Source organism: Nycticebus coucang, chromosome 13 (assembly GCF_027406575.1).
Source record: "Nycticebus coucang isolate mNycCou1 chromosome 13, mNycCou1.pri, whole genome shotgun sequence".
Lineage (NCBI taxonomy): Eukaryota > Metazoa > Chordata > Mammalia > Primates > Lorisidae > Nycticebus > Nycticebus coucang.
The window spans coordinates 90,735,819-90,750,501 of NC_069792.1; the positions used below are offsets into that span (position 1 = coordinate 90,735,819).

At 44.5% G+C, this 14,683-nt stretch overlaps 1 protein-coding gene across 1 annotated transcript in view; it reads right to left on the reverse strand.

Annotated features, from left to right (window-relative positions):
* The window catches only part of ASAP1 (ArfGAP with SH3 domain, ankyrin repeat and PH domain 1), a 356,486-nt gene that overhangs the window by 17,823 nt on the left and 323,980 nt on the right, over window positions 1-14,683 (reverse strand). Inside the window, exons 25-26 of the mRNA XM_053558755.1 lie at window positions 13,658-13,828; window positions 3,456-3,525 (exon numbers count right to left, since the gene is read on the reverse strand). Of these exons, the coding sequence (XP_053414730.1) occupies window positions 3,456-3,525; window positions 13,658-13,828 (241 nt within the window). The remainder of the gene's footprint in view (window positions 1-3,455; window positions 3,526-13,657; window positions 13,829-14,683) is intronic.

Genomic DNA, 14,683 nt, shown 5'->3' on the forward strand with positions numbered 1-14,683 from the left:
CCTTGCCATTGAATGTGACAAAGTGTCATATGACTATTATGCCATGAATTCATGGGGAATAGATTCCAGCACCTTATATCACTGTTACATGGCATCTGTTGGTTCCCCTGTGTGCTATGCTGTACATCTTTTATGCCATGAGTTCACGGGGAATAAACAGGTTCCAGCACCTAATATCATGGTTCCATGGGTTCTCCTGTGTGCTACGTTATATGCCTATTACGCCATGAATTCATAGGGAATGGGTTCCATGAGCTCAGGCTCCTTTCCACTGATTCTCACAGTGTGCTCCTCTGGGTGGAGCAGGCTGGAGCTTCAGCTGAACCCAGGTACCTTTTTCTTTGGCTTCCTTCTTTTTCTGATCATTTTCTTTCACACATTTCAGGAAGTTATCTCGGCTCTTAAAGTGCTTAATATGCTCAATACGAACATTAATCCTCTTGGCAAGAATTATGCCCTTAACTTGTTTGTTTACAACAATGCCGACAGCACGCTGGGTAACACCGTAGGCTCTTCTAGTTTTGCTATGGCGACATCTGTGTGGCATGCCTTTTTGAACAGTACCCATTCCCTTGATGTCTACAATATCACCTTCCTTGTAGATTTGCATGTATGTGGCCACAGGAACAACCCCATGTTTTCTAAAAGGCCCAGAGAACATGTGTGGGGCGCCTCTCCTCTTTCCCTTTGTGTTTGTCATTTTGGTGAATTACTGGAATATAGCGTCTCCAGCCAAAAGGCCATTCAAAATTTCTTTAGCCAAAGATTATACTTTATTTGCCATCTTTCAATTTGCTGTGCCAGAGAGGCACAGTGAGAGGGTGAAAAAACAAATCCCTCTAATGATAAAGTCAAACCTTTCCATTTCAAAGCTCTTTCTAGAGGTAAACATGTTTATGAAGGCACTTGGAACACTCTGAGTTGCAACCCCAATGCAGCACATAAAAGCAACGTATTGCACGGGATCCCCACAAAGCAGTTCTCATTATCCCTGTTTCCAGATGGGGAAACTGAAGTGTCAGTGGCTGCCAGAAAGTCCTGTGTTGGTAAGAGTTGGAAGTGGCATTCAGCCCTAGCCCTGCTCATCTCCAGGGCCCTCACTTCTACCACTCCAGAAAAACAAATAGCTTGGTTCTTGGGCCACCAAAAGAGGAGAGAAAAAATGCCCAATTCTCTGCAATACAAGTCCATACTATATCACCTAGATCATCACATGTTAACTCTTCCCCAACCGAAATGCCAGGGCTGTAGGTGGAATCTATCAGCTAGGAGCCACTGTTTCCCTCTGACGAGAGGCCTAATGACTCTCCAAGACACCAAGAGGACTGTACACCTGAAAAGCAATAGCAGCCACGTGCCTCAGCTGTAGCTGCCACAAGCCCCTTTTAGTATCTTGTTTCTCCCTTTCTGTTTTCTGATGTCCTAAGAGTTGGCTTCTTTTTCTTCCTTCTAGCCTAACTGCATTTAAAATGAAAAGGAAAAGGCAAACCAACCAATCAAAAACAAACAAATGAACAGTCAAAGGAAGAAGAAGGTATGTGTTCCTATGTCTGTCACAGACTTCAAACACCCTTGATCTTAACTGCTATTTCTTTAGCTCGCTTGAAATTCTTCTACCTCTGGGGAACTAGAGAATATTGCTGAGATAAAGCCATTACTAAATGAGAAACAGTAAACACGAGAAGGCTTCGCTTGTAACATTTTTGGAGCATTTGTTGTGTCTGTGTCCTGCCTCAACATTTCTCCGGGTTCAAATATTCCTCACACTGAAGCCTCTGCAACAACATTAATATGCCTGGACCTGGGGTCCTTCCTATTGGAAACAAACACATGGCCGCTCCTGCTGGTAGTGTTATCTGTACATGTGTGTACATGCGTGTGTGCACGGACAGTGGGTGACTCAATGAGTCACCAAATGGCTCTAGTTTACGATCAGCTTGATTTCATTTAAAAATGTTTTAAGACTGCTTTCTGAATGTCTGGCCCTCTCTCCAGTTGGGGGGACGACCACCAGGACTTTAGTTTTATAGGGCCCCTCAAAGCAGGGCTGAAGGGGATGGAGTGAGGCATGAAAGGTGGGGCATAGGGTAAGAAAGGGGCACGGAGCTTGGGGTCTGGAGAACAAGCAAGCTGGGAGCAAGCTCGGTATCTGCGTCTACCATGCAACTGTGCCAGGCCTCAGCTTCCCCATCTGTAAACTAAGGATAACAGGAACTGGGCCTATCTCACAGGGTCAAAAGATTAAATATGACAGTGGTGTTAAAAGAAGTCAAGTTTCGGGCAGCACCTGTGGCTCAGTGAGTAGGGCACCGGCCCCATATGCTGAGGGTGGTGGGTTCAAACCCAGCCCCGGCCAAACTGCAACAACAAAAAAATAGCCGGGCGTTGTGGCGGGCGCCTGTGGTCCCAGCTGCTCGGGAGGCTGAGGCAAGAGAATCACATAAGCCCAAGAGCTGGAGGTTGCTGTGAGCCGTGTGACGCCACAGCACTCTACTGAGGGCAGTAAAGTGAGACTCTGTCTCTACAAAAAAAAAAAAAAAAAAAAAAAAAAAGAAGTCAAGTTTCGTTTTTTCATCTTTTAGAAACTCTGGAAAGCAACTCTTACACACCAGGTGACTTTTTCTCCCTGAGGTTTAAGTCTGAAAGTGGCTCTGTGTCATTTTCTTGGATGGCACCTCTGCAGGGGTGTCCAACCTTTTGGCTTCTTAGCAGCACATTGGAAGAAGAGGAGGTGCCTTGAGCTACGCATTAAATATACAAACACTAAAGAAAGCTGATGAGCAAAAGAAAAGCTCTGTACATAATTTTTGTGATATCTGCCACCATAGATAAGCAAAAAATGTCCTCACCTAATCTAGAGAAAATCGTTTGGGGTTAAGGCTGGATAAATACTGCCCACAGATCTGAAGTATCCCAAGTCAGTGAAAAGAAAGAAGGAAGGTATACTGCTTTCATCTCCTCCTAAAAACAATCTTTCAAACAGAAAATGCGAAAAGAGTCACTTTTTTATGTTTGAAAATCTCTGGGCAATCAGATTTCTCTGAGAATATCTTTTCCTTCCTTCCTGAAAAAGGAATTAAGAGGGAAAGCAACCAAAATTACTTAATTAAAACATCAAAAATAAAAACTCATTCTAACAGGAATTCTGTTAAAGACCATTGTAGGATCCTATGACCATCAGGGAAGTGAGGTGAGCAGACACCAGCCCAGTGAACTTGACAGAGAGCTGCTCAAAGGTGCAGTCCCCAGAACTAGGACTAGCTGAGTGGGTTGTGGAGGCTCAGTGTTGTGTGTGCATGAACTGAGCGGACATTCAGTTTCACACCACAACCAGCCCCAGGCAGCTGGCTACACTCAAGAGTGGTGCTGGGAAAGCTGGGAAACCCTATTTCTAGAATTCTGTCCATTGCACCTATGAGCCCAGCAGGAGAGAGAAAAGCGCTGAGATGGCTTACCTTGATTGCTGAGACAGTCCCTCAAACTTGTTTGCGGCCTTACTTGAAGATGATGAACTCACGTCGTTACCTACAAAGGAAAACAGAATGTGAAAAGGTGTTTTACACCCTCAGACAAGGAAATGCAGTATGGAGACATACGGGTCTGGCGTACATTAAGGGCAGTGCTCAGGTTCTGGAAAGGCATTTAAAAGATCCATGCCGGAAGAGCATGCATTTCTGGCATTAAGACAGAAAAGAATTAGGCGCTGCTTTGGGCTTTGATAAAGTTTAATTGCCAATAAGGGAGTATGCCAGAGAGGTGAACAGCCTGCTCCCTGGAAAGGTCTCAAGAAATCATGGGAACTTGGTGATGTTCCCAGTGGCTCAGGATCGTGACCTTGGTTTGATGGCAGGGAAAGGAGTAACATTTCAAGTTCATGTAGAGTTTCCCATGTAAGGAGACTACTCTCTGGTAACCAGATACAAAGATACACACGACTCACAGGTGTGAGTATGTGGTGGTAACTGGTCACCTGCCGGGCAGGACCTGCCGTCACTTACTGACTCATTCATTGTTCATTCAGACATTAGTTTTACGCAGCACCTACTACATACCAGGCGTAAGTGCAGAGCATGAGGCACAAAAGCCAACCAATCGTCACTGCTCTCACAGAGTGGCCTGTGAGACTCACACATATCAACTGTACTAATAATGAGGAACGACATGAGGAAAGAGCATCAAAGATCTGACTGGCAGGAGGGGCAGGGGATCACAGCACCTATACAGGGGAGGACTGTCTAGTGGGGAAGCAGCAAACACCAGAAGCACACAGGTGGAGGGAAGTGTGCTTTGTCCGGGACGTGGTGCAAAGACTGGTGAGAGTAAGAGTGGGCTCTTCTGTGACCCATTTCACAGGGTGCAGGGCAGTCCTGCGGCCTTAGGCTTCCAGGCATGGAGAGGAATCCTTGAGACTTGCAGGGTACACTGTCTGTGGGGCTCTAGTTCATTTCCTTCTTCTCTCATCCAACTACTTCTCCAGAAACTCCCAGTGTTCTTTCTTTAGTGGATCCCTTTCCTTCCCTGCCGAAGCATCTATAATATGGCCCAGCTGGCATGGGAGGGGGCGGGCCGAGGTGGCCCAGAAACATGAGGGTAGATGAAGAGGACAGGTGAGAATGAACGGAAGGAATCCTCAGATTACCTCATGGTAAATCTGCTCAACAGCACTGACAACTGCCTACATGCTTTTATATCCAGCCATCCTTCCTCACATCAGACTGGGGGTAATGACCACCTTTTTAAAGGTAAGGAAATGAGGCTAAATGAACAAGTGGCTATAGCCCCATTGGTAGTTGGGGAGTCCTCACCACACACCTATGTGCTCTTCACTATCCATTATGATGTCTCAATAGTAACATTAATAATAGCAACAACCATTTATTAAGTACTTACTACGAGGAAGGCACTGTGCTAAGTACCTGAAGTGACTGTACATACGAGATGAATAATGTAGTCACCATTCACTTTATATATGAAGAAAACACAGGGGAAAGGAAAGTCAGTTGCCCAAGGTCAAGGTAAGGGTCAGAGGTGGGGCACAAGGCTGGCCCCCCTCCCGAAGGGTCTGCATTCTCAACTACCACACTCTTACTACCTCTTGGCCCTACTGCCATCTACTGAGGAGGGAGATGCCGCAGAGCGCTAGTGCTGGGCCTCCTAGACAGAATGTTCTATAACTCTTGAGACATTGATACAAGAGACAAGCTAAACTGGCATTACCAGGACAAAGACTTTAAATTTAGTTCTGTTTAATTTTACAAAGATGCTCCTTTTAACCATCAATGGGCTATGAGCCCATAACATTGTACTTAAAGATTTCTTTGGTAACGCTCATGAAATCCTGTGAGCTGTGATTTCCTTTAAGGTTAGCATTTTCTTCTAGCACTGTGCTCAATGTTGAGTGTCCTGGGATAGATATCAAATCTTGTGCCTTCCTAATTTCACAAGCTATAGCAAGAAAGATGTCAAAGAAAGTTCTCTGGTAACCAGACATAAAGATACACACGACTCACAGGGAAATAAATTATTGCATCTAATTCCCTTTCTAGGTGGAAAACATTTCAAACAAGTGATCAGGAACCCAGTTTGCATGAGCTATGCATGAGTGAACTTGAGACCAACAGGGCTACAAAAGCGTCCTGGCTCTGCTGTGGCCATTCACACATGCATCACCGTGTCAGCAGCTGCTGTCTGATACCCAGAGGCCCAAGTGTCCAGAGTCCTCATTTAACCTTCCTCTCTGGCTAAAGTGAGTCTCCACTCTCCAAAGACACTGTGTGTTCTCGTGTTTGTGACTTTGCCCCTTCTGTTCCTTTCTCCTGTAACTGTTGCCGCCTCCTATTCTTGAATTCCTATACAACATGGAATTAACATTTTGGAGATATCAAAAAACATCTCCAAAGTCACTTTGTGGGAACTCTTCCCCAGCTGGCCTGACCATCCCCTTATGACCACCTTTCTGTGAGGAGTGGTTCAGGGTGCAGACTGTGGAGCCAGACAAGCCTGGTTTTGAATTCCAGCTATATCTCTGTCCGGTGGGTAGGAGTTGCATGATGGTGCTTATTCTGCCAGGCTTCAATTCCCTTATCTATTAAATGAGAACAACCATAATACCTACTTTACTAGATGGGCATGAGCATCAAAAGAAATGAGCTATGAAGTGTGGGTCATGGTGCAGTCCACAAGAAACACAGTATGAATGGCATTATTATTCACAGCTCTTTGACAGAATGTAACAGAAATGGTGCTGATAGGGACTCTGCCTTTTCCATCTCTGTAACCCCTCTTTCTAGCACAATGTCTGGCACAGAGCAGTAAGTCCCTACTGAAAAAAGACAGGACTGACAGTACTGAGTCATCAACTTTGCTGCCCACACACGTGGGCGGGCAGGTGTCCAGTTGATGAGAGTCCTGTCACTCTCACAGCTAGGCAAAGGCTACCCGCTAGGCCTGAGAAAAAAAATTGATTTAGAAAAAATTCTGAAAATGAGATAGTACTGAAAAGGAGAATGAGGAGCAAAATATGGAAGCAGCTCAACCCTTTTCCCTTTCTCCATGCAATTTAGTGAAGGGCCTTGATGTCAGCCACAGTGGCGCTAGCCTATAAGGCCGGCTACTCAGGAGACTGAGGTGGGGGGATCACCTGAGGCCAGTACTCAAGATCAGCCTGGGCAATAAGGAAGACCTCGTCTCTATAAAAATAAGAAAAAAAAAACTGAAAAAAGGAAAAGGGACCTTGGTATATCATACAGATATAAGAGAGAACTGAAGATACACGCAGGGCAGGCAAAGAAAGAAATTGTGGTCCTGACTCTTGGTCACTTATTATAGCTTTGAAGCTGCAGCCAAGAGTCTATGGGAGGAGGAAGGCATCAGCTCAGTAGTGAATGGCTTGGAGCCTCTAGGAATCTTCTGGAATAGTGAATTGGTATAAGAGCCTAGGAGACAGAAATGAGTTTACATCTCAGTTTTTGGATTTGTGATCTTAAGCAAGTCTCCTGACTTTTCTGTGCTTCTGTTTCCTCCTGGGTGCCAGTCCTCGCTTTACAGTGTGGCAGTGACAACTGATTTCCCTAACGTATGACAAATGCACAGCACCTGTGTGTGCCAACAATCTCCAAAGGGCAGGAGCCATTATTATGTCTAGAACTGTGTGCAAAATGGGGTTTGGGAAGGAGAGAAGCCGACATGAAAATATGTTGGAGAATCCAAGAAAAAGAAAAAAATAAAGAAATTTCTCTCTACAGGTCCATTTATAAGCCAATACTTCTTCAAATAAGTAAATGTGCGGGCCTCAGGTCAGACATTCCAAATGCTGAGCCTTTTAACCTGAGGTTCTGGCATTGAAATATGAGAAGGGGATAGTGGCATAGCTTTTCATCCATTATCTGCTCTCTTTCTCTCTATATAAAAGAAAACCTGCACAATTTTAAGTCTCAGTGGTCAAAGATGAAAAATAGGTTTCCCAGAGGTTTGCTTAGGCAAGGACTGGTGGAATCTGGATCAGAACTTAGTCTTCTGGAATGTTCATTCTGTGCATGTTATGGCTTCCAATCACATGCACTGCAGACAGTTCTATAAATACCAAAGGATGGTGGTCCTGAGGGAAACTGCTGTCAGGTATTAATTAAAAGAATCTCAAGTGTCAGAACAGGATTAATCTTACAGCCACCACAAACTACATGATTGTATATAAATAAATAAATAAAATAACTATATAATAACTATATATTAGGTTATATAGTTATATAACTATATATAACCCACAGCTTTTAAACTATAATATATAATTCATTATATATCAAATAAAAAAAATATATATATTTTGAGACAGAGTCTAGCCTGTTGCCACAGACTAGGCATTAGCCTAGATCACAGCAACTTCAAACTCCTGGCTTCAAGTGATCCTCCTGCCTCAGCCTCCTGAGTAGCTGGGACTACAGGCACCTGCCACCATGCCTGGCTAATTTTTCTATATTTAGTAGAGGTGAGATCTTGCTCTTGCTCTTGCTCAGGCTGGCCTCAAACTCCTGAGCTCAGGTGATCTACCTGCTTCAGCCTCCTGGAGGGCAAGGATTACAGGTGTGAGCCACAGGGCCTGGCTAGATACTAATTGTATATATATATATGTATGTATGTATGTGTGTGTGTTTGTATGTGTATAAAAATACATATATATAATTTTTTTTTCCTCTTGCCTGTAGGAACCTTAGGGTCAAATCTGTGGTCCACTTCCAGCCACTGTACATGACCTTATGTTATGCATTTTGTAAAAAGAATCACACTCCCAGATTCCATCTTGCTGTGCTACCTTTATTCTCCCCTTGTTCTCATTTTCTTATTTAAATTGAATTAAAATGAGTTGATATAATGTAGGTTATAAAAAAAGAGGTTTAATGAAATGCCACCTCGAAACTGATCAAGTCCCCACAAAATGTACATCTACCCACAGGACCATTTGTTTTGTTACCAATAGCCTGCCTTAGAAGCCTCCTGAGACAGCTCATAGACTCAGAGCTTTGGTAATATGATGCCAGGGCTATTTTGGGTGCTGTGGACATTGTAGTTCTGGCAGTGAACAGGTGGAGTGGCCCTCCTGGCCGCATAGAGCTGGAACCCTGCACCAGGGTGCCGTGCTGCTGAGGGGTGAGGTGATGGTCAGTGAAGCGTGTGCTGTTCGCTGGGCTACCGCTATCCTGTGCTATCCGTGTCAGTACCAAACCATGGGCACAAAAACCACTGCCACGAGGAGGAATGAGCGGTGGCTGACTTGCCTGCCTTTCAGCACGGAGCAGCATGTGGGGACTATCAGGAATGCTGCCTCTGGGCCACTCAGGCTGCAGACGCATCCTGGGGCACCACATACAGTGAAGGGTGGGCAAGTTACTTCAACTTCCTGCATCTGTGACCTTACAGTCAAAGGAATAGCATTTTCTGCTCTGTGTAACTGTGGTTAAGAATTAGGTAAGTTAATACATGCATGGTGCTTACCACAGTGCTCAGTACTACGTGAGGGCCCTTACAAGTGCTAACCTACTTAAAAATATTTACATAGTAGATTTTTATCTGAATATTCTAAACAATAAAGCATTGTTATCTTTTTTCTTATGAGCCAAAAACCTCTATCAAGAATTTTTAAAGGCATGGACTGGAATCTGAGGGGAGGAAAGACAGAGCCTTTGTAATGAAGGAAGCGTGGCCTCCTGTCAAGTAGTTCTGATCCTGGCTCTCACAAAGGTCTCAAGGTCAACTGTCTGGCTTATTTCCCCCTGCCTATTCCACTCATCTTCTTACAGACCAGCATGGAGGACAGGGAAGGGCTAATAAGTGGCAGAGAGAAAGCGTGATCGTCAGTGGAGCCAGGACCTGTCAGTCACGGAGACTCTGCAAACAAGCTGACGGCCAGAGGCACTGAGACCAGAAACAGAATGTGGCAGGAGAAACAATCACAGGTACAAGCTTCAAAATCTGACAGGTGGAAACGTCCCCCTGGCTAAGGAAAGGGGCTTCTGCGCTGCAGGCAGGTCACGGGAGGGTAACAGTGCTGCTGCACAGCTGGCTAGTGAGACTGTCAGGTGCAGAGGAGTGGTGTCAACAGGTGGCCTATAAACAGACTGGGGTGAGGGGACACACACACACTGGAAACATCTTGCCTACTTCACAAGCTCTATTCTTTAGATCAAGGCGTTCACCCCAATTGCTTTCCTAATATTAAGTTTAGAGAGCTCCCCCGTGAATGTGAAGGAGGAAAATTCCAGGCATAGCAGAGAAAAGAGGAATTATGTGTAGCAGTTACATGACAGCTATCTTCTCTTGAAACTACAAACAATGCGGGCCAAAATAAGGGGTTAAGACTTCTGGGGATGTTAGGATGGGGTGAACGTATTTTGCATGTGAGGTGGATGTGAATCTTTGGGAAACGGAGGGCAAGCTGTGGTAGGATGAAAAATGGCCACACAAAGATATCAAGTCCTAATCCTTGGGACTTGTCAATTTGACCTTATCAGGAAAAAGTCTTTGCAAATGAAATGAAAGATCTTGAGATGAGAAGATTAACACGGGAAATTCAGATGTGTTCTAAATACAACCACATAAATCTTTAAAAGAATGCAGCCAATGGAGTTTTAAGATCACAGAGAGAAGGCAGGGAGAGCAAGATGACCACAGAGGCCAGACTGGAGCAAGATGACCACAGGGACCACAGTCCAAGGAATGCCAGGAGCCACCAGAGGCTAAGAGAGGCAAGGAGAAGACTCTTTCCATAGACCCTCTGGAAGGAGCCAATCCACGCTGGATCTTGGAGTCTACCCTCTAGAACTGAGAGAATAAAAGTCTATTGTTTTGAGACATCAAGTTTGTGGCAGCCTCAGGAACTTACACAGGTTTCCACCGTCCAGCCAAATGCCAGGCTGAGGAGAATGGCAGCAGTAAGGAACACGGTCTGAGTGCTTTCCACGTGCCTGTTCTTTGTGTCTTTCTCAGTTAATCTTCATGGCAACCTTATGCATAACACAGGTACTATTACTACCCCGCATCACAGCTAGAGAACTGAAGTGCTGAACCAAAGATAGTTAGAAAGCCACAGGGCCACCAGAATTGGAAACCAGTCATTGTGACACTGAGTGCACACTCTCTGCTGAGAGAAAGCGCGCATACCCTCATAAGGAGTTCCCCTGCCGGGAAAGACAGGTCAGAACACAGAACCACTGAGACAACCCCTATGCCACAGGGACGCGCCAGGGTGAGGGTGGGGAAAGCAAGAGAGCTGGTCTTGAAAGATAGCTTTATGCGTTAACACAAAGGAATAAAGGGAGGAATTGTCCAGCCTGAGGGTATACTATAAGTAAAGGCTCAGATCTGAGTCCAAATAGTGAAATTTTGGGAGACTTGCTTACATCTACGTGGAAGACATGTCCTGTTTGGGGTGACCAGTGAGGCCTGTGTAGAGTTAAGCGGCTGCGTCCCTGCTGCCTCCCACACCTGGAGTCTACATCCCAGTCCTGATCATACCGTCCAAAGACCCTGGTCTTTATAGGCTGAGTGGAGATGGGAGTGCTGGGAAGAGGGGTGCACACAGGGAACCTGCAGGCACGAGGGAGGAATGCTGCCGAGGAGGCTGATCCCCTGTGTGCCTCACAGTCTGGCCTCTATCTTTGGCTTCCAGGATATAGTGTCAAAAGAAGGTAGGGAGGGATAAAAACAAGCAGAGACCATACAACTCAAGAGTATATACACTAGGATCAGAGCAACTTTAAACTGTCTAACGAGAAGTCCAGCCATTTGTGTGTGACCTCCGAAGTCTATGACCTGTGAGAATTGTTACTTTTGCCAAGGATGGATTTTGATTTTTGTTCTTCAAGGCAGGCTGTAGTGACAGACTCTCAGCTGGTGAGGAACTAGCAGATGTCTCAGTGTCCTCATCCGGGAAAGGCTCTAATGTTCCCTGTGTATTGTTGGGTGCTCTTATAAATTGTTAACAACCTTGTTTCTTAGTGAAAAATGCTCCCTGGCCCACTGGAAAAAGGGCCAGCTTCTAGTCCTGCTGTTGAGTGAAAAGAAAGAAATTTTAAAATGTTTTTTAACTTTCAAGTTAGAAAACAATAATGTGGTAAATTTATTTGTGGAATGCGTGAGTCTATATAACATGAATATAAGCACTTTTACACAGAGTTAAACCTCAAACAGAAATAAAACCAATTAAACAAGAGGACTAAAATTCAGAGGAAGGAGGTGAGGTTAATTTGTTATTTGTGGTATGAAAGTCTGTACAGTGAAACTGTGACTGTCAATGCAGTATTACTTTGGGAGGGGGGTCCTTTTTGGCACAATGAGGGGATTTTGAAGGCCATGGAAGGCAGTTTCTAAAAACGTCAAGAACGTCCTCAGTGCTATGAGCACCTGTACCCGCACACCTTGTTGTTCTTGCCTGGCTTTATACTGGGAACCAACCTGGTAACACCAATCTCAATCGTCTCCTCCTGTGTAAACCCTCCCTGGCTTTTCCACGAAGTTTGAGACTCAATTTTCCAGCATTTCCACAGTATTTAGATAAGATGTCTATCCTGACAATAAAGACTTACCCACATGTCCCTCATTAGACCATGAGATCTATGGATTGAGGCGGCCTGGACCACACAATGAAATAGTAAGTGTTCCAAATAAGCAAGCGGAGTCAGAGACTGAACGGCTTAACACACAGACATGTCCCCAAACACACATCCAGGGCACCTGGACCAGATGATGAACAGGGATGCCAATCAGCCAGTGGACAGTATGGGTTTCCCCCAAAACTCAAAAAATTCAGAATAATTAGGATAAGCTTTTGAGGAAGTCTTTAAAAGCATTATCTGAACTATCACCCTGATAAGCACAATTAAAAAATAAAAGAAAAGGAAATCACAATGAAACAATGGCAGGAGGAGGTGAGACACACAAGCCAACACATTCATTCAGCAAAACTTCTCTGTGTGCCCCTCATGGACTAGGTCTCTGCCAGAACATGGATGACCTCTAAATTGCTAGCAAACTAGTAGTAAAGATGGGAATTATAGCCCTGTAGACAGGAACCTTCTAGTCAATGTCACTGAACTGATTAAACTAGCTGACTCTGGGTAAGTTTATTAATACTTAAGTGATAACTGACTATTCACTGTGTGCCAGCCATGATTCCAGCAAACATAGGAGAGAACTAGATGAATAAGGCCCCGCTCTCATGGAGCTTACACTGTCGTGGGGCAGAGCGGCATAAATCAAATATTTCTCAATTGTGATAAGGTGCTTGGGAGGATATGGTTAGAGAGGAAGCTCCTTTAGAGAGGAAGGTCATGGGGCAAACATGCAAGCTGAGAACTCAAAGATGAAAGGAGATGGCCTTTCATGGAGCTTGACAGAGCTCCAGGGAGTGAAAGGGCCCTCAGGAGCCAGGATAGTGTATCAAAGAAGTGAGAGAAGGCCAGCACTAGACCAGAGTGGATAGGAACCTAATTGTGCAGGGGCATGTAAGCCCTTGGAGTGAGGGATTTGCATTTACCTGAAGAACAACAGAAAATCTTTAAAGTTTACATTTTATATGAAAACCATTCTGGACATTGTGAGGAAAGTGGATTACTTTGCTTTCCATGGAGCAGCTATTATGATTAAAAGATATAGAAAATGCTCAGCACCTTTACAACCATTAATAGTTTTTAAAGGTTCCAAATATTGGCTCGGCACCTGTAGCTCAGTGAGGAAGGCGCCAGCCACATACACTGAGGCTGGCGAGTTCGAGCCCGGCATGGGACTGCTAAATAACAATGACAAATGCAACCAAAAAATAGGTGGGCATTGTGGTGGATGCCTGTAGTCCCAGCTACTCAGGAGGCTGAGGCAAGAGAATCACTTAAGCCCAAGAGTTTGAGGTTGCTGCGAGCTGTGATGCCATGGCACTCTACTCAGGGGGACACAGTGAGACTCTGTCTCAAAAAAAAAAAAGCCTCAAATATTTTTTAAAATGTTCCCTGGCCTTAAGAGGCAGGTATAATCATATTCATACCTATCCAAGTCCTCATCCGGTAGGCGCACATTTTAGTACACTTTCTGAATGTGCTAACTGTCCCCTGCCCAGTGGAGCCCCACACACTGCCTGGCCCGCAGCATTTGCCCTGACTTTAGGATAACTTACCCCAAGGAACTGCGCCTTTGTTTGGGGGCCCATGAGGTAGTGGGCTGGGAGGGTCGGATAGGGTTCTCTTGTGTCCGGGTGGTGGGGGAGGAGGCCTCTTCTTGGAAAGGGTGGAGCTGCCACTAGAGGTCTGGGTGCTTAGAGGGAGTGTTGAAGGTGGGCCAGTTGGACCTAGAAAGGAAATTGAATGGGGGCAGGAAGGTTAATCCCAGTCTCTCAGACACAACAGTCAGTATGCAGCCACTTCCATACACCAAAATGTGGCATGATACACAGAGACAGAAGCAAAAGGTTGTATATGGCCAAGTCTATCAATCTAATAACTCACCAATAGGGTTTTTAAAAATCGTTGGTTAAAAAAATAAATTTACAACAAAGGAAAGAAGAATGTGTGCTTTTAAGGAACAAAAGGCCAGTCAACAAAGGCTACTCTTGGATTTAGGTCATCATTTTGGTACAATGGGAAAAATAAAACACAAAGTGTATATTTGAAACCAGTAACTCACCATAATCATCATAAAATCTACTGAGGAGGAAAGAACGCAGCACTACCAGCAAAATCAATAGAAAAACAGCTGAGTATAGGCTACACTTTCAATGGGACACCAGTTAAAATGTAAGCGCATTCATATAAGACAATGTTTCTCTCTCCAACTTTTCTCAGTTGGCAAACTGCCTGAAGTTTTTTTCAAAACAAAAAACTTTTCGAAATAATGAAGAACCTGATATAAAGTATTCCCTAGAAAAAACTAAAATCTGAAAGTCTTTTATCCTCCACTTCTTCATTGTTCTAGAAATCCTATACCACCCATCCATTATATTGGAGACCTGAATAGTAGTTATACAGATTAGACATCGATTTCTACAGATTTAACAAAAAGACTCAACTTTCTCCAGAGGTGAAGACGGGACAGCAGGATTGGTATTAATACTCCGTATATACACAAAACCACTTTATCATACCATTTGACTTTTTGGAACTGATGTCTTAAGAAAAAAATAGTTTGTGGGGCGGCGCCTAAGGCT